This window comes from Dendrobates tinctorius, unplaced genomic scaffold, assembly GCF_039654945.1.
Source record: "Dendrobates tinctorius isolate UK_male_01 unplaced genomic scaffold, ASM3965494v1 ptg000046l, whole genome shotgun sequence".
In the NCBI taxonomy this organism is placed as follows: Eukaryota; Metazoa; Chordata; class Amphibia; order Anura; family Dendrobatidae; genus Dendrobates; species Dendrobates tinctorius.
The window spans coordinates 14,638,888-14,659,917 of record NW_027361714.1 but is presented as its reverse complement, the minus strand read 5'-3'; the positions used below and the strand labels follow the sequence as shown (position 1 = coordinate 14,659,917).

General features: G+C 47.4%; 1 protein-coding gene across 1 annotated transcript in view; it reads right to left on the bottom strand.

The window, feature by feature from the left end:
• Nucleotides 1–1,884: 1,884 nt before the first annotated feature.
• The window catches only part of TXLNB (taxilin beta), a 269,051-nt gene continuing 249,905 nt past the window's right edge, over nt 1,885–21,030 (bottom strand). The window contains exon 10 of the mRNA XM_073575698.1: nt 1,885–3,524. Within this exon, the coding sequence (XP_073431799.1) occupies nt 3,054–3,524 (471 nt within the window). The 3' untranslated portion in view covers nt 1,885–3,053. The remainder of the gene's footprint in view (nt 3,525–21,030) is intronic.

The window sequence follows — 21,030 nt, the reverse complement described above, 5'->3', positions numbered from 1 at the left end:
GCTGCAGTTTTCATAAATTAAAAGCCAAAAACAAACACAATTTAAGAGAACTTTTTATAAAAGTGAGTTCATTTAATTATTAGTATTAACAAATGACAAAATAAAGCATCAGTGGACATGTTATGCCGTGATTATGGGTGTGTGGCTACTCTGAAATATCGGGATTAATTAGCTAATTACAAATACACAGGGTAAAGACTAAAAGCAGGCCATATAAGTGAGATAGAAGTTGGGCAGATCTATGGATCTCAACATGATCAACCAACGATCTAATGTGTTTACACACGTGGTCAAAATTTTTGGTACCCCTCGTTTAATGACAGAAAAGCACACAATGCTCACATAAATAACTTAAATCTGACAAAAGTAATAATAAATAAAAAAATCTATGAAAATGAACAAATGAAAGGCAGACAATGCTTTTCAGCCATGCTTCCACAGAATTAAAAAAAAAATAAAATTTATGAAATAGACCTGGACAGAAATGATGATACCCTTAAATTAATATTTTGTTGCACAAACTTTTGAGGCAATCACTGCAACCAAACAATTCCTGTAACAGACAATGAGACTACTGCACCTCTCAACAGGTATTTTGTCCCACTCCTCAAGAGCAAACTGCTCCAGTTGTCTCGTGTTAGAAGGTTGCCTTTTCCAGGCGGCATGTTCCAGCTCTTTCCAAAGATGCTCAATAAGATTTAGGTCAGGGGTCATAGAAGACCACTTCAGAATAGTCCAGTGTTGTCCTCTTAGCCATTCTTGGGTGTTTTTAGCTGTGAGTTTTCGATCACTATCCTCTTTGCAAGACCCATGACCTGCGACTGAGACCAAGCTTTCTGACACTGGGCAGCACATTTCTCTCTAGAATCCCTTGATAGCCTTGAGATTTCATTGTACCCTGCACAGATTCTAGACACCCTGTGCCAAAGGCAGCAAAGAAGCCCCCGAACATAACAAAGCCTCCTCCATGTTTCACAGTAGGGACAGTGTTCTTTTCTTAATATGCTTCATTTTTCCATCTGTGAACATAAAGCTGATGTGCCTTGCCGAAAAGTTCAATTTATGTCTCATCTATCCATAGGACATTCTCTCAGAAGCTTTGTGGCTTGTCAACGTGTAGTTTGGCAAATTCCAGTCTTGCTTTTTTATGATTTTTTTCAACAATGGTGTCCTCCTTGGTTGTCTCCCATGAAGTTTACTTTGACTCATACAATGACGGATGGTGCGATCTGACACTGATGTTCCTTGAGTTTGAGTTCACCTTTAATCTGTTTAGAAGTTTTTCTGGGCTATTTTATTACCATTCGTATTATCCGTCTTTGCTTTGTCATCAATTTTCCTCCTGCGGCCACGTCCAGAGAGGCTGGCTACAGTCCCTTGGAACTTAAATTTTTAAATAATATGTGCAACTGTAGTCACAGGAACATCAAGCTGCTTGGAGATAACTTTTACCTTTAACATGTTTGTCTATCATTTTCTTTCTAATTTCCTGAGACACCTTTTTCCTTCGCTTCCTCTGGTCCATGTTGAGTGTGATACACACCATATCACCAAACAGCACAGTGAGTATCTGTAGCCCTCTCTACAGTCCCACTCACTGATTCCAAGATTTTAGACACCTGTGATGCTAATTAGTGGACATACCTTGATTTAACATGTCCCTTTTTGTCACATTATTTTCAGGGGTACCATCATTTCTGTCCAGGCCTATTTCATGAGTTTTATTTTTTTAAAAAAAACTCTGTGGAAGCATGGTTGAAAAACAATGACTGACTTTCATTTGCTCATTTTCATAGATTTTTTATTTATTATTACTTTTGTCAGATTCAAGTTATTTCTGTGACCATTGTGGGTTTTTCTCTCATTAAACGAGGGGTTCCAACAATTTTGACCACGTGTGTAGTTGGTTCCCAACAGTGGCCATCAAGGGAATGATGGATTCAGCAAGTTAAATTTCAAAGTGCCCAATCCTTTGTTCCTGAATAGGGTAATCTGTAAACACAGCGGTTTCGCTCCATTGCAATAAACATCCACGCTCAGTCAAGATGAACGTGAATTTTTTTCTACCTTAAGGAGAAAAAGCTGCATATGACTGTCTTAAAGCAGTTGTACCAGATTGGCAAGGATAGGCACAACTTTGATAGGTTGTAACTTGTTGATAGGTGGGGACCCACCACTAGAGTCCATACAGATCCCAAGAACAGGGCTCTGCAGTAGTTGAATGGAGTAGCAGTTGAGCTTGCACACCACCACTCAATTCATTGTTGGTCGAAGTGTCGTTGACAATCATTGTACTCTGCCATCTCTAGCAGACCCATAGACAAATATTGAAATGCAGATCCCTGTTTTTGGGACAGATGGGGTCTCAGAGGTCATGGTCGCATCAGTGGGACCCATAGTAATCAGCAAGTTATCAAACACCCTGAGGATAGAGCATAACTTGTCACAACTCATATAACTCTAAAGAAACATGGAGTTTCTTCCAAATCTTCTCTGCTACTTTCTTGTATTTTTTATACTTGACCCTATTTTTCGCTATTGCCTTCTCTCACAGCCTCAGTAGTGTCTTCCTATCAGCATTGTGAGTGGTTCTGTATGTGTTTAAAACTGTTATTGACCACTTCTGTTATTATTATTATTAAATGTATGGACACTCTCAGAAGAATCAAAGCATGCAGAAATTAGGAAGATGCACAGCAACATTTAGTTTTCATTATTATTAGATTATAAAAAAGTAAAGTAATGATCTATTTAGAATGAACTTAGGTTAAGTCACAATTAACATACAACTTGAGAAGCAGCGCCACTTTTGTCCCTAGGTGGTGTCTGGTATTGTAATTCATCCTAATTAAAGCGAATGGATCAGAACAAATCCCATGGACATAAGTGGCACTTTTTTATAATCCTATTTTATCATCTCAAACAATCCCTTTAAGGGTCATTCGTTCTTATGAACATTGCCATATATTTAACGTATCGATGAAGGGACTAACTACATAAAGTTTTATATGTCTACCACAAATCAGTGACAATCTTGACCTAGTGTTCAATGTTCAGTCGACATCTTCCATATCATTATCGGGTGATACTTGTTGCAATTCTGTTTTTGAAGGGTTTTGCTCCTTTGGATCTGAGCAAATGGCATCGTGTGACGATTGTGCAGGATTTTCCCCTGAAGTAGCCAATTTGCTGGCTTCTGACTGTAGACATTGCGGACTGCTTTCTTCTGCTTGCTCCTCAAGAGTGTGGGTCACCATAAAAGCGCTTTCCAGATCTCTGATGATTTTTTCATCTATTACAGAAGACTCTACGACAGCCCTTTCATCAGCAGCCGCCGTAGCAGAATCCAGGACCTGAGCTACCGCTTCTTCTTCCTCCTCCTCCTCCTCCTCCTCATCTCTTGTCTTGGCATCTTTAATTCTTTTGTATAGTTCAATTCTTTCCTCCTGTAGTGCTCTGCAAAGCTTCTCCAGCCTCTCAATTTTTATAACAAAGCATTCATATTCTTTAGCCCTCATGGATTTCTGCAGGAAAAATAGGGCAAGAAAGAAAGGTAGAAATGTAGTGTCATTTTGTATAATAAGATCACACAGCTAATGACTGGATACTGATGCAGACGTCTAGTACACAAAAGTCATACTGACTTGGCTATATTTTTGTGAAGGGTTCCGTAGAAACGTTAATGCAAACAGAGCCTAAAGTAAATAGTTTCAAAAGAATTTTTTTATATATCTTTATAAAAATATTTTGTTTATCTGATACAGAACACCAAATAAACTGATTCCTGCGCCGACAACTACTACTAGCACTTAACTGGAAGTTCTTTATACATAGAGCTCGATAATAACAAAGTATGCATAAAGCATTTAAAGGGATTGTCCAGGCAAAAAAAACCTTTGCCCAGAGGACTGGATATAGAAAACATAACAAATTCAATCATACTCACCTACCGGAATCCACCTGGATCCAACACAGGCTGCTCTATTGTCTGTGCAGAGACGTCAAAGGTTGATTTCAATATTCTACCAGCCCCTTAGTTGATATTTCTGTTACTCACTTATGTATATAGCGAAGAGGCGTAGCTAGGGTTTTGGTTCAGGGGGGCGAAACTTCTGAGTGGGCCCCTAACCAGAGAACCTCAGCAGACGACCGCGCTGTTGCCAAAAATAATCTATATATAAAAAGACCAGTATTGGTATTATCGACCTATTGGTCAGTGGTAAATTATACCAGTCCTACAGAACATATAATAGATTACAGCAGAATTACAGATATGACTTACCGCTGACGTTCTTTCTGAAGGAATCGTTCACTTTGCCAATCTTTTCCGTCTGGCCCATACTGACATGAGGACTCCTGCAGCCAGGACTCGACTGCAGAGAATACAACAAAAACACGTTTCACTTCTCATATTTTCAGCACTGTCACTAATTGGACTATTCTCAACCTGCACAAACTGCTCATCCTGCTGATACCCCAATACTGAGCCGCTGCTGCCGTATGTGTCCCTATTACTGAACCTATTGTGTGGTTCTGTGTGACCTCTAAATTCTAAAGCATCCCTCTAGATAATAGTAATGTCGGGTGCAAGTGCCCTAGAAAACAGTGCCCACATTTTGTCCCCTAGAATGTAATATTGCCCTGTGTGCCCCTTTGACAGTCACAGAAACCCAAGTTCCCCTATAACAAAAAGTGCCCACTTTACATTTAGTAATGTCCCGAGTCTTCCCCCTGTACAGCTCCTCTATACACAGTATAATGCCCCCTCACTGTATATATATATATATACACTCACTGGCCACTTTATTAGGTACACCATGCTAGTAACGGGTTGGACCCCCTTTTGCCTTCAGAACTGCCTCAATTCTTCGTGGCAGAGATTCCACAAGGTGCTGGAAGCATTCCTCAGAGATTTTGGACCATATTGACATGATGGCATCACACAGTTGGCGCAGATTTGTCGGCTGCACATCCCTGATGCGAATCTCCCGTTCCACCACATCCCAAAGATGCTCTATTGGATTGAGATCTGGTGACTGAGGAGGCCATTTGAGTACAGTGAACTCATTGTCATGTTCAAGAAACCAATCTGAGATGATTCGAGCTTTATGACATGGCGCATTATCCTGCTGAAAGTAGCCATCAGATGTTGGGTACATTGTGGTCATAAAGGGATGGACATGGTCAGCAACAATACTCAGGTAGGCTGTGGCGTTGCAACGATGCTCAATTGGTACCAAGGGGCCCAAAGAGTGCCAAGAAAGAATTCCCCACACCATGACACCACCACCACCAGCCTGAACCGTTGATACAAGGCAGGATGGATCCATGCTTTCATGTTGTTTACGCCAAATTCTGACCCTACCATCCGAATGTCGCAGCAGAAATCGAGACTCATCAGACCAGGCAACGTTTTTCCAATCTTCTACTGTCCAATTTCGATGAGCTTGTGCAAATTGTAGCCTCAGTTTCCTGTTCTTAGCTGAGAGGAGTGGTACCCAGTGTGGTCTTCTGCTGCTGTAGCCCATCTGCCTCAAAGTTCGACGCACTGTGCGTTCAGAGATGCTCTTCTGCCTACCTTGGTTGTAACGGGTGGCAATTTGAGTCACTGTTGCCTTTCTATCAGCTCGAACCAGTCTGCCCATTCTCCTCTGACCTCTGGCATCAACAAGGCATTTCCGGCCACAGAACTGCCGCTCACTGGATTTTTTTTCTTTTTCGGACCATTCTCTGTAAACCCTAGAGATGGTTGTGCGTGAAAATCCCAGTAGATCAGCAGTTTCTGAAATACTCAGACCAGCCCTTCTGGCACCAACAATCATGCCACGTTCAAAGGCACTCAAATCACCTTTCTTCCCCATACTGATGCTCGGTTTGAACTGCAGGAGATTGTCTTGACCATGTCTACATGCCTAAATGCACTGAGTTGCCGCCATGTGATTGGCTGATTAGAAATTAAGTCTTAACACACAGTTGGACAGGTGTACCTAATAAAGTGGCCAGTGAGTGTATATATATATATATATATATATATATATACTAACCCCTTAATATCCCCAAACTATTTAATGGCTCCAACACTGTATGATGGCCCGGCCCCCGTCACTATAATCCCCACACTGTATGATGGCCCCCTAGATAGCATCATTATCATAATACAGCAGATAGTCCTCAATATAGTATAATGCACTCCCCATAGGCAGAGTCTATAGTATAATGCACTCCCCATAGGCAGCCTCTATCCAATTTATAAAGCTCAAGTGTATGTATGTATGTATGTATGTATGTATGTGTGTGTGTATGTCCGGGATTGGCATCCGCACCGTCGCAGCTACAGCCACAAAATTTGGCACAGTCACACGTCTGGACCCAGAGACTGTCCTAGGCTATGTTGTGAGGTGAAATTTTAACCCCGCGCGTTCCAATTCACCAAACAATTTTGCCCCTATCTACATAATGGGGAAAAAGTGTGTGTGTATCAAGCCCCGCCCCTCATTATGATGTCATAATGGTTGCCATGGCGACGCTGATGTCATCACAGGTTGCAAGCCCCACCGCTCATTATGATGTCATAATGGTTGATTATGGGATGGAGGATGTGTGATGGGTATATGGGCACTGGACTATGGGATGGATTGGAGGATATGTATGATGGGTATATGGGCACGGGACTATGGGATGGAGGATGTGTGATGGGTATATGGGCACTGGACTATGGGATGGAGGATATGTATGACGGGTATATGGGCACGGGACTATGGGATGGCGGATATGTATGATGGGTATATGGGCACGGGACTATGGGATGGAGGATATGTATGATGGGTATATGGGCATGGGACTATGAGATGAAGGATGTATGATGGGTATATGGGCACTCGACTATGGGATGGCGAATATTTATGATGGGTTTATGGGCATGGGACTATGGGATGGAGGATGTGTGATGGGTATATGGGCACTTGACTATGGGATGGAGGATATGTATGATGGGTATATGGGCATGGGACTATGGTATGGAGGATAATTATAATTTGCTATAACTAACCACAGTTAGTTACTATGCCCGGGCAGCGCCGGGCTCTTCAGCTAGTATTATAATAAACCCCCACAGGCAGATTCTATATTATAATGCACCCAAATAGGCAGCCACTGTATTATAATGCACTCCCCATAGGCAGTCTCTATATTATAATGCACCCCTATAGGCAGCCTTTGTATTATACTGCACCTCCATAGGCAGCCTTTGTATCATAATGCACCCCCTTAGGCAGCCTATTATAATGCACCCCCATAGGCAGCCTACTATAATGCACTCCCCATAGGCAGCCCCTTATAATGCACTCCCCATAGGCAGCCTATTATAATGCACTCCCCATAGGCAGCCTATTATAATGCACTTCTCATAGACAGCCTATTATAATGCACTTCCCATAGGCAGCCTATTATAATGCACCCCCATAGGCAGCCTTTCTATTATAATGCACCCCCATTACAAAAAATAATAAATCCAGTACTCACCTCTCTTCCTCCCGGCTCCTACGCTGCTCCCTGCTCTCCTGAAAGAGGGCGACGGGCAGTAATGTCATCGTGTCCACTGTCAAGGAGAGGGGGATGAAGGGAGAAGGAGCACTCGCTCCTTCTCTCATCACTGCGGTCTATAGTATCGGCTAGATGCCGACACAGCTGACCCTGCGATGACGGGCGGGGGGGGCCCACTACTGACACAGGGCCCCCCACCGTCTGCACAGGGGCCCCATAGTGACTGGGCGGCAGAGCAGGGAGATCGATTGTGAAATGTTTTTTATTTTCACCACTCTCTAGTAGTGCCTGCCAACAATTGACAAGATGAATTATAGCTTAAAGGGGTTGGCCCATGAATACAATTTATCACCTATGCACAAGCTCCCTGAGATATGATTCCTGGAGGTCCCACCTATCATTAGAACAGGGTGACTATATCATCTGAATAGAGTACTGGTCACCCATGAATACAACAGCTCCATTTAAAGTCTATGGGACTGAGACCACTACATCCTATAAACACAGGGCCGGCGTTAGGGGCAGGCACGCCAGGCAGCTGCCTAGGGCCCCCGCTCCCCCAGGGGCCCCCAGCTAGTGCCACATCACGCAGCTGTTATGGGGACCGTGAGGCAGGGGGGCCGACTCCCCCCGCAGCCGCATTGAACTATACCAGCGTCTGCCGGTACAGTTCAAAGCAATGATGCTCCCTCTCCCATCATTCCCCTCTGCCTCTGACACTGCGGGTGCACGATGATGTCATCGCACACTCACTGTGTGCCAGGCAGTGTAGCCGCTGAGACAGGAGCCAGCCGGGAGCCGTGCAAGTACAAGGAGAGGTGAGGGCTGTGTTGTTTTTTTTAAATATATCAGTGAGTACTGGACTGTGGGGCCATTTTTGGGGGTGGGTGGGCTGTGTTATATACTATATGGGTTGTGTTATACAGTATACTATGTGGGCTGTGTTACATACTATGTGGCTGTGTTATATACCATTTGGGCTGTTTTATATACCATGTGGGCTGTGTTATATACTATGTGGCTGTGTTATATACTATGTGGGCTGAGTTATATACTATGTGGCTGTGCTATATACTATGTGGGCTGTGTTATATACTATGTGGCTGAGTTATATACTTTGTGGGCTGTGTTATATACTATGTGGCTGTGTTATATACTATCTGGCTGTGTTATATACTATTGGGGGGAAAATTATATTCTATGGGGGAGGCTGTGTTATATACTATGGGGGGTATATTATATTCTATGGGGGAGGCTGTGTTATATACTATGTGGCTGTGTTATATACTGTGGGGGTTACATTATACATTATATTCTTTGAGGGAGGCTGTGTTATATATTATGGGGGGTACATTATACATTATATTCTATGGAGGAGGCTGTGTTATATACTATGGGGGTACATTATATATTATATTCTATGGTGGAGGCTCTTATATACTATGCGGGTACATTATTGTGACATCGGCGGTTATGCCCGCCGATGCCCCTTTCGCTGCGGCGGCCGCTGCGGCATCCCCTCACCTGCGCGCTCCCGCTCGGTCACGTGCCCGCCGTCAGTTCCTCTTCTCCTCGGCTCCTCCTTCCCGCCCCCTGGTTCGCGCTCGCCGCCGTCTTTCCTCTCTCTCCCATGATGGGCGGCGCTGAGGGCGGGCCTGGTCTCCCCTGCGATGGGCGGCGCCGAAGGGCGGGTTTTGGTGACGAGCATCCGGGGGCTGCTGTACTTCAGGCGTCCTCGCAGTTAGGAGGACGCCTGACGATCGTGTAGTTTTCCTGCACTCTCTGGCCTCTACAGTTCTACTGTAGCTTTCCTCGTTCCGCCTGACACTCCCTGTCGCTCCCTGTCTCCTGCGTCCTTCCCTCCCAGCCTGCCTGTGCACTGTCTCCCATCTCCGGTGCCGTCCTCCTCCTTCTGCCCGTCTAGGTCCTCCCACGTACCATTGCCTCCCCTCTCCTTCTGTCCGTGGAGCCGTCCCTCTTGGTTCCGGCTGTCGCGCCTCCGTCCTCTGTGGTCCTGCCCCAAACGATCCCTGTATAGGGGTCGGTCTTCACCTGGTGTGCTCGACCCTGGGGCTCCGGATCCGCGATCCAGAGGGTCCACTCTCTATCTTAGGTACCCCTAGCGTTACAGTATCGTCAGGCCATGGACCCCGCCGGTGCCGCGGCTGCCACTCAAAAGGAACTGCTCTTCCTTAGAGAAAATCAGAACCGTATCATGTCATTCATGAAGTCCATGGACACCCGGCTCTCCGCTCTTCAGACCGCAGACCCAGCACACGCACCCCTATTAGTCAGTCTCCAGCAGGAGCTCGCACAACAGCGCGATGCTCAGTCTCACATTTTGGGGTATATGGCCTCCGTGGATGATAGGCTGCTTTCTTTGCAGTCCTCCACGGCCGCTTCCACCCTAGCCCGGGACACCGTCTCTACTCCCCCTCCCCGTCTCGGTAAACCACCCAGGTACTGTGGGGACCCAAAATTGTGTAGGGGATTTTTAAATCAGTGCAGGTTGCACTTTGATCTTTCGCCCCAACAGTATCCTACGGACCGTGCTAAAGTGGCCTTTATAATCTCCCACCTTGAGGGGGAGGCGTTGGCTTGGGTGAATCCATTATGGGAGAGGGATGACCCTGTGGTGACCAACATCCAGTGTTTTTTGGAGACATTTCGCAAGGTTTTCGATGAACCTGGACGCCTTGCTTCCTCCACTGAGGCCCTTTTTAACCTCTGCCAGGGGTCCCTTACGGTAGGGCAATACGCCATCCGTTTTCGGACATTGTCCTCGGAGCTGGGGTGGAATAATGAAGCCCTGGTTGGTGCGTTTTGGAGAGGACTTTCTGGTAAAATCAAAGACGAGTTGGCCGGGCGTGACCTCCCTACCACCCTGGAGGATCTCATCTCCTTGGCTACTCGTATTGATCTGCGTTTTCAGGAGCGCGCCCGAGAGTCGGCTAGGGAGAAGAGGTCCTTTAGGTTATACCAAGCTCCTATTCCGCGCACCGTTGCCCCTCCTAGTAACACCGCTCCTGAGCCCATGCAAGTTGATCGCATCAAGTTGTCTGAACAACGGCGTAGGGAGAGAATGTCCAAGGGACTCTGTCTCTATTGTGGAGGGGCCAACCACTTCATACGCACTTGTCCTGAGAGACCGGGAAACGCATCCGCCTAGGCCAGGTAGGAGAGGGCCCCCTAGGTGATTCTACCCCCTCTCTTCCACTTACTGTTTCAGCTCTGCTTATTTCAGGACGGGGGCGTAGCTCTGTGGAGGCGTATGTGGACTCGGGCGCGGCAGGCAACTTCATCCACCAGGAGGAGGTGGACAGGCTCCAGATTCCCGTGGTCGTCCTAAGTAATCCTCGAGCAATCACCTCCGTTGACGGCAAACCTCTTCCTGGGCTCGTCACCTCGGTAACCACTGAAGTAAACCTGCAAGTTGGCGCCCTCCACTCTGAAAGGATTGCCTTTTATGTCTTGCCTCAGTTGTCCCACGCCATTCTTTTGGGGCTACCTTGGCTCAGGCGGCATGAGCCTGTTATCGATTGGCGCTCCGGAGAGATCCTGCGCTGGGGGCACGCCTGCCATGCAAGCTGTTTACGTAACCTGGTTCGTCCCCAGCCTCAGCGCAAGCCTACAGACCTCCCTGGTCTTCCTGTGCCATATCACGCTTATGCTGATGTTTTCTGCAAAAGAGAGGCGGATTCCCTGCCACCGCACCGGTCTTATGACTGCCCCATCGACCTGATGCCTGGAGCGATTCCTCCCAGAGGTAGAACATACCCTCTCTCTCCAGCCGAGACCACTGCCATGACGGAATATATCCACGAAAACCTCTCCAAGGGGTTTATCCGAAAGTCTTCCTCTCCTGCAGGCGCAGGTTTTTTCTTCGTCCGGAAGAAAGATGGATCACTGCGGCCTTGCAATGATTACCGGGGCCTGAACAAAATCACCATCAAGAATCGTTACCCTCTTCCGTTGATTCCGGAGCTTTTTGACCGGTTGAGAGGAGCCCGGATCTTCACGAAGTTAGACCTGCGGGGAGCCTACAATTTGGTCCGAATCCGTGCTGGGGACGAGTGGAAAACGGCCTTCAATACTCGTGACGGGCATTATGAATATCTAGTCATGCCATTTGGCCTTTGCAATGCCCCCGCTGTGTTCCAAGAATTTATCAATGAGGTATTCCGGGATCTACTCTATTCTTGTGTTGTCATCTACCTGGACGACATCCTCGTTTTCTCCCCCGATCTGCCTTCTCATCGCAGGAGTGTACGCTTGGTCTTGCATCGTCTCCGAGAGAACCAACTCTACGCCAAGATCGAGAAATGCCTTTTTGAGCAGTCGTCACTACCCTTCTTGGGATATGTCGTTTCCGACTCCGGTCTAAGCATGGATCCCGAAAAACTCGATGCGGTTCTCAAGTGGCCTCGTCCTGTGGGGATTAAGGCCATCCAGCGGTTTCTTGGGTTCGCAAACTATTACCGCCAGTTTGTGCCTCACTTTTCCACGGTTACCAAACCCATCACGAACCTGACCCGTAAAGGAACGAAGACCAACAGCTGGTCCCCTGAAGCGGAGGAAGCTTTCCAAACTCTGAAACGTTCTTTTGCCTCAGCACCCATTTTGCATCGACCTGTGGCCAGCAGACCCTTTGTCCTGGAAGTGGATGCCTCCTCCACTGGAGCTGGGGCGGTCTTGTCCCAGCAGGCTTCGTCCGGACGGCTGGTTCCATGCGGTTTTTTCTCTAAAATCTTTTCACCGGCGGAGTGCAACTACTCCATTGGAGACCGTGAATTACTGGCCATTAAGATGGCCTTAACTGAGTGGCGGTATTTACTCGAGGGAGCTGTCCATCCCTTTACCATCCTCACAGACCACAAAAACCTGGCCTATCTGCAATCCGCCCAAAGGCTCAATGCCCGACAAGCCAGGTGGGCCTTGTTTTTTTCCCGCTTTGACTTCCAACTTCACTTCCGACCGGGTAATAGGAACATCAAGGCCGATGCCCTTTCCAGGTCGTTGCAGTCTTCAGAGAGGGACGAAATCCCATCCTGTATCATCGAGCCTTCCAGGATGATCACCGTGGCTCCTGTGAATTTTGCTACCCCTCCGCCCGGTAAGACCTTCGTCCCTCCAGGCAAACGTAAAGAGGTGTTGTGCTGGGGACATTCCTCCAAAATTGCTGGACACGTGGGGACCAAGAAGACTCTCTTCCTGCTTTCCCGGTATTATTGGTGGCCTACGCTTCGCCAGGATGTGATGGACTACGTGGCCTCTTGCACAATCTGTGCCCAGAACAAGGTGGCTAGGACCTTGCCCGCCGGTCTTCTTCATCCGTTGCCAGTTCCTGAAGCCCCCTGGCAACAGATCGCCATGGACTTTGTGACCGATTTGCCCCGCTCGGCCGGATGTACCACCATCTTAGTCGTGGCAGATCGCTTTTCTAAGATGGCCCATTTTATTCCCTTATCGGGACTACCGTCCGCCCCAAAGTTGGCTGAGATCTTCATCCACCAGGTCTTCAGGCTGCATGGTCTTCCTCAGCGGATTCTGTCGGATCGGGGGGTCCAGTTCACCTCCCGCTTCTGGAGGGCACTTTGCCGGCTTATGGGTACATCTCTCGACTTTTCCTCCGCATATCATCCTCAGACCAACGGGCAAGTGGAACGAATTAATCAGGGGTTAACCACCTTCCTACGTCATTTTACCAACGCTCATCAAGACGACTGGGTTGCGCTCTTACCTTGGGCGGAATTCTCACACAATAATCATCCCAGTGAATCTACCACCAGGTCACCTTTTTTTGTGGTAACCGGTCAGAACCCAAATATTCCATTGCCTTTTTCTACCTCTACCGAGGTACCCGCAGCTGATTCTCTTGCTAAAAAATTCTCGCAGATTTGGAGAGAGACCCGGGATGCGCTCAAAAGTGCCAACGACCGAATCAAGAAGCATGCAGACAAGAGACGGAAGGACGTACCCCCGTACCATCCTGGTGACAAGGTCTGGCTTTCAACTCGACATATCCGTCTGAGAGTTCCCTCTTACAAGCTGAGTCCTCGGTACATTGGACCGTTTGAGGTGATTGGACGTATTAATGCCGTGGCTTACAAACTAAAGTTGCCTGCTTCGCTCCGGGTGCCCAACGCCTTCCATGTCTCGCTCCTGAAACCCGTAGTCCTGAACCGGTTCCAACCGGTTTCCATCGTTCCTCCTCCTGCCATCTCTGATAACGTCTTCGAGGTCAAGGACATCTTGGCTATGAAAAAAGCCCGGGGTAAGACCCTTTTTCTTATCGATTGGGTGGGTTTTGGTCCCGAGGAGAGGTCCTGGGAGCCCCGGGAGAATATCAACGCCCCTCGCATTCTAAAAAAGTTTTTGGCCAATCTCGCTAAGGGACGCCGTAAGGGGGGAGGTACTGTGACATCGGCGGTTATGCCCGCCGATGCCCCTTTCGCTGCGGCGGCCGCTGCGGCATCCCCTCACCTGCGCGCTCCCGCTCGGTCACGTGCCCGCCGTCAGTTCCTCTTCTCCTCGGCTCCTCCTTCCCGCCCCCTGGTTCGCGCTCGCCGCCGTCTTTCCTCTCTCTCCCATGATGGGCGGCGCTGAGGGCGGGCCTGGTCTCCCCTGCGATGGGCGGCGCCGAAGGGCGGGTTTTGGTGACGAGCATCCGGGGGCTGCTGTACTTCAGGCGTCCTCGCAGTTAGGAGGACGCCTGACGATCGTGTAGTTTTCCTGCACTCTCTGGCCTCTACAGTTCTACTGTAGCTTTCCTCGTTCCGCCTGACACTCCCTGTCGCTCCCTGTCTCCTGCGTCCTTCCCTCCCAGCCTGCCTGTGCACTGTCTCCCATCTCCGGTGCCGTCCTCCTCCTTCTGCCCGTCTAGGTCCTCCCACGTACCATTGCCTCCCCTCTCCTTCTGTCCGTGGAGCCGTCCCTCTTGGTTCCGGCTGTCGCGCCTCCGTCCTCTGTGGTCCTGCCCCAAACGATCCCTGTATAGGGGTCGGTCTTCACCTGGTGTGCTCGACCCTGGGGCTCCGGATCCGCGATCCAGAGGGTCCACTCTCTATCTTAGGTACCCCTAGCGTTACAGTTATACATTATATTCTATGGGGGAGGCTGAGTTATATACTATAGGGGCTACATTATATTCAAGGGGGGCTACATTTTCTATGGGGAGGTGGGCTGTATTATATTCTATGGGGGCTGTATTAGATTTTATGAGGGAGGATTGCATCATATTCTTTGATGGGGCTACATTATATTCTATGGGGGCTGCATTATATTCTATGGGGGGCTAGATTATATTGTATGGGGGCTTCATTATACTTTATAAGGGGGCTACATTATATTCTATGGGGGCTGCATTATATTCTATGGGGGGCTGCATTATACTATATGAGGAGGGCTGCATTATATTCTACAAGGGATTACAGTATATTCTGTGGAGTGGCTGCATTATACTCTGTGGGGTGGTTGCATTATACTCTGTGGGGTGGCTGCATTATACTATATGTGGGCTGCATTATACTGTATCGAGGACTATGGGGAATACATTATACTATATGAAGAACTATGGGGTGCATTATACTATGGGAAGTGAATTGTACTACATGGATGACTATGGCAGTGCATTATACTATATGGGGCACTATGAGGAGTGTATTATACTATATGGAGGACTGAACAGTGTATTCTAACATACAAGGACTATGAGGAGTGTATTATACTATATGTAGGACTGAGCAGTGTATTACACTATATGGAGGACTGAGTATATTTTAATATATGGAGGGCTATGCGGAGTGTATTATACTATATGGAGTACTATTTGGAGTGTATTATACTATATTGAGGACTGAGGAGTATATTTTAATATATGGAGGACTAGGAGGAGTGTATTATACTATATGGAGGACTATGGGAAGTGTATAATACTATATGGAGGACTGAGGAGTGTATTTTAATATATGGAGGACTTTAGGGAGTGTATTGTGCTATGTGGAGGACTATGGGGAGTGCATTATACTATATGGAGGACTATGGGGCATATTATATTATATGTAGGACTATGGGGTGTGCATTTTACATTATGGAGGACTGTGGTGCACATTATAATATATGGAGGACTATGGGGTGTATTATACTAAACAAGCAAAATGCTGCATATTCATCGAGTGTTTGAATTGTTTATGCTGGAACAAAAATCATTGTTCTCAGCAGCACATCGCCGCTGTAAACTGTAGATGTGCTGCTGATAACATGATACTGTATGGTGATCAATTAGTGATCCATTAGTGATTGTTCTGTCCCCACTATTCTTTCTCAGATGGTTGAAAGAGGCCAAGAAACAGGTGTTGAACGATTTTAATATTGTCGATCACACTCATTTAGCGTCCTGAACTCAGCGCATGTAAATACAACCAAAATGCTTCTGCGCGATGTGCAATATGTTATCATTTGGGGCCCATTTTAAACTTTGCCTAGGGCCCCACTTTGCCTAAAACTGGCCATGCATAAACATTGAATAGAAATGAAATGCTTACTCATGACTCATAACGGATTGCTTCATTCAAACAAAGGATAGAGGATCCTTGTTCCCAATATTTCCTTGGGTCAAACAAGTTAGACCCTCTATACCAGTGTTTCTGAACTCCAGTCCTCAAGACACACCAATAGGTTAAGTTTTCAGGATATCCATAGTATTATTTTATCACCTGCTCAAGCATTAATTCCATCACCTATGCAGTACTAAGGAAATCCGAAAATATGATGTCACGATCCATTATTGGATTTGTGGCAGATCTGGCTGCTCAGATTAAAACTTTTTTCCTTTCAGGCCATGGGGGGTTAATGTCAGTTTTTTCCCCACTGGCCTGCTGGTGTAATTGCATTGCTGCTGAGTTTGCTGATCTGGGTGGTGTCCACTCCCACCATCCTTTAAGAGGTCACCTGATGCATCAGCTGAATGTCGGTGTTAGTTCATTCTACAGCGACCAAGCTGCAGAAAGGAGCTCTCTGGGTGCTGTTGCGCTTTGCTGAGTTCGCTTGTCAGGTGCCTTACTCTGCTGTGCGGTGCTTTGCAGCAGATAGCTAAGTGTTGCATTTTTAGTTTACCCTTTCCCTTTTGGTGTCTGTCTGTACTTACCTTTTGTTGTGTTAGTGCAGCGGTGCGACCAGTGCTCTCAGTTCCCTGCCAGTTCCCTACTTAGGGATAGGAGCAGGGCAAGTGAGGGATTGGGTATCCTGTTCGACGACGGGGTGAAAGGGATGCTATTAAGATCAGGGCACTTCCTCAAGTGAGTTGAGGTGTCCATTTCCCCCGTTCCCTATCGACAGGGCCCTCCGTTGTTAACGTTTCCCTGGTGTTCCCTTGTGTGTTGTGCTGTCCTTTGACTGACCTTTTGTGGGGTCGTGTCACACCGCTTCGGTCACATCGTGACACATGACTTGTCGGTGGGTCTTGAGGACTGGAATTGAGAAACAATGCTCTATACATTTATCATCTTTCCAGTGTTCATGGCCCAACCCCTTGAAAGTCTTCTCAAGAATTATATCCTCATGATTTGTGAGGGAAAGGAAGATGGCAGACAGGTTGGAGTGTGTAATGAAAGAAAGGGACATAAAAGAACCTTTCACCAAAGTTTTCATATTGAACTGGACACCCGATGTAACATTGGCTGCAGAATAAAATAAAACATTTTTTTTTCTTTTGCCTCTTTATAGCAGAGAAACACCTGTGGTCAAATTTGTTGGTACCCCTCGTTTAATGACCGAAAAACCCACAATGTTCAGAATTAACTTGAATCTGACAAAAGTAATAATAAATCAAAAATCTATGAAAATAAACAAATGAAAGTCAGACATTGCTTTTCAACCATGCTTCCACAGAATGTTTAAAAAAATAAAACTCATGAAATAGGCCTGGACCCAAGATTATGGATCTCTTGGAAACAATATCCTCAGAGTCTACATCCATCCTTTCTGGGGTCTGAGATGCCATGATGTGCTCCTCGATCGCGGGGCGCGTTAATTTAGTGGACACCACGTCCTCCTCCTTTCCTGGTATGGACAATCCCGTGAGATATATCCCCTTCCACCATAAATCCAGCACTCCACCACCCGTTCTTCTGAAAGGCGGTAGGTGCAAAGCAGTGGGGCATGAGGGGGGATGTTTTCCCGCTTTGACATTTCTTCATATTGGACCGCAGGGCCAGGCATGGTGACGTTCGTCCCCCTTTAATACCATGCAATTTGTCTCTAATGTCCAGAATCCCTTGGTGCAACTCCCGGGCCCAGTCAGGCTCCTTTTTTGCTGCCTTAGAGGTGGCTACTTCATGACTATGGACCATACCTGTCAGGAGAAGGGGGTGTCTCGTTCCAGGACTTGGGCCTCTGCCCCAGCCTCCAGGAAGATCATGTTAGTGTTAGACCGTAGGCTTTCTTTTTGGACCTCATCTTGGGTCTTTTTGGTGATGTGAGCCATCTCTTCCTGAAATGTGTGGCACCCCTGAGGCTCAGTCGCCACAGAGGTACTGCACCTTCTCCAAGGGTGTGGTGCCCCACCATCCAGGTAAGATGGAGGCTCCTGACCACGCTCCAACACTCGCACCCCACACAAAAGAGTAGTTCAGCAAAACCACATTGCGGCTCCTTGCTTAGAGAGAAGCAGAGCACCTTTGGTGGTTCCCTGCTTGGAACACTAAACATGCTGGGAGGTGGGTGGAGTTGAGAATACATAAAAGAGCGGGATGGTTTAGGATTACAGGTCAGTCAGTAAGGGAGTCTGAGAGAGGAAGCCACTCGGAGAGGAGTGGGGATCCCTGGAAGAGGGATGGAGGAAGGAGTGCTGCAGCTGCCTCAGTAATCTGAGCCAGCTGGCACAGGAAAGGAAAGAAGGAGAAAAACATTGAACTGAAGCCTGAGCTTCCATAGGAGGGAAAGACAAGTACGGAAAGTAGGAGTAAAAGGGCACACAGAGGACGTGGATTAGCGGAAGAACCCTGCCTAGAAGTTCTAAGCGCAAGGCCGGGGCCCGGTCCCCGAGGTTGTATGGACACTAATGGTTCTGCAGCAGACACTGGTGGAGTAGTGGGCTGTAAATGCACTACTCCCATCTAAGACTTGAGGGCACAACAGCAACACGGATAGAGAGCTGGGACTTAGGAGTAGAGAGTCCCCGAAGCAGGCTACAGCTGCCTGCCGTACAAGTAAAGTTCTTGGGAACATCTGTCAGGAAGAACTCCAGTGTAACTCAGTACTAGGAGATCTTCACACTTAAAGGCGCTATAGAGGAGACATTCAGAAAAGTCACATAAGTTGGCAGAGCGTGGAAAGGAGCATTCCATCTTGCCTGGAGGTTGACTGAGTCCCTGACCCGGAGGACACGGCACAGAAGCGGGCACTACAGACTGTGAGTAAAGTGTTGGAACTACATGCCCTGGTGTCCTCCATTCCTTCCTACGTCCGTCCGCCTGGCACTGCTACATCCCCTGCACCGGACACTACACCATCTAAGTGTCTCTTCACCTATCCTGCCCTGGGATAACAGCCCTACCTGCGGAGGGCTATAACATCATTGCTGTACCACACCATCTGTCCCAGAGGATCTGTCTGCAGCGTCGGCTTAACACCTCCCTTGCCGAACACCACAGGTGGAGTCACAAACTATTCCATTAACTACATTCCACCATTCACATCTTTCTATTACTTGGTTGCCAAGGGCCACGGTCCGGGTCACTGCTGCTGTGACACATCCCACTGATACCGGCCCGGTACCGAGAGCCCCGCGGCCCTGGGGGGCGACCCAACTGCGTTTACGTACTGGGTCACAGTCTCGCTCTCCCCGTTGACCTGACTGAACAAGCACATGCGTAAGTTGCCTAGTTCCAGAGTGTCTCTGTGCATGTCCTCTAGAATTCTAATCACTTCATATATGGTTTCACGGTCCCTTGGCTGCCGGTACATAAACGTCTGTCATGCCTTTCCATCCAGGATCAATAGAGACAACTCCGACTTTATGGCAGAGGTCATAGGATACATGCGTAATCTGCTCCTCAGTCACTCCACACAGTCCCACAACAATAGATTGCTTCTCGTAAACTTCAGCAGGTTACTGAGCATAGCCCCCAGGGGAATGTTCCCCCAGGCGGACTCGGTTTATGACTGGCCCGCCATTTCTGTGCAGGAATGTCGCATCCTGCCGACTACACTAAATATAAGCAGGTGCCTGGATGCAACACACATAAATGGATAAGGCTGAAGTAAACAATTTAACGGGTTATTTCTCTAAGGTGGTGGGAAATGGTGGTAACTATAGCAACAGTGAATAATACAATGCAGAGTAATTACAGTGTGAAACATACAATATAGATATGCAATGAATCCTCAGGTTCACTCTAAGTATTACGGCAATCTCTTGTTAAATACACTCACTGGCCACTTTATTAGGTACACCTGTCCAACTGTGTGTTAAGACTTAATTTCTAATCAGCCAATCACATGGCGGCAACTCAGTGCATTTAGGCATGTAGACATGGTCAAGACAATCTCCTGCAGTTCAAACCGAGCATCAGTATGGGGAAGAAAGGTGATTTGAGTGCCTTTGAACGTGGCATGATTGTTGGTGCCAGAAGGGCTGGTCTGAGTATTTCAGAAACTGCTGATCTACTGGGATTTTCACGCACAACCATCTCTAGGGTTTACAGAGAATGGTCCGAAAAAGAAAAAAAATCCAGTGAGCGGCAGTTCTGTGGCCGGAAATGCCTTGTTGATGCCAGAGGTCAGAGGAGAATGGGCATACTGGTTCGAGCTGATAGAAAGGCAACAGTGACTCAAATTGCCACCCGTTACAACCAAGGTAGGCAGAAAAGCATCTCTGAACGCACAGTGCGTCAAACTTTGAGGCAGATGGGCTACAGCAGCAGAAGACCACACTGGGTACCACTCCTCTCAGCTAAGAACAGGCATCTGATGGCTACTTTCAGCAGGATAATGCGCCATGTCATAAAGCTCGAATCATCTCAGATTGGTTTCTTGAACATGACAATGAGTTCACTGTACTCAAATGGCCTCCTCAGTCACCAGATCTCAATCCAATAGAGCATCTTTGGGATGTGGTGGAACGGGAGATTCGCATCAGGGATGTGCAGCCGACAAATCTGCGCCAACTGTGTGATGCCATCATGTCAATATGGTCCAAAATCTCTGAGGAATGCTTCCAGCACCTTGTTGAATCTCTGCCACGAAGAATTGAGGCAGTTCTGAAGGCAAAAGGGGGTCCAACCCGTTACTAGCATGGTGTACCTAATAAAGTGGCCAGTGAGTGTATACTTATAGTTTTCTAACAGGAGTAATGATCCCTGTACTACCAGAGTCACTGTACTGTTTCTTCCTGTAACACAGGCTATAGCGGGGGTCTCCGGTTCTTTACGGTAGGCCGTATGTTCTCCTAACAAAGTCTAAGGCTGAGTTCACACGTGGCGTTTTTTT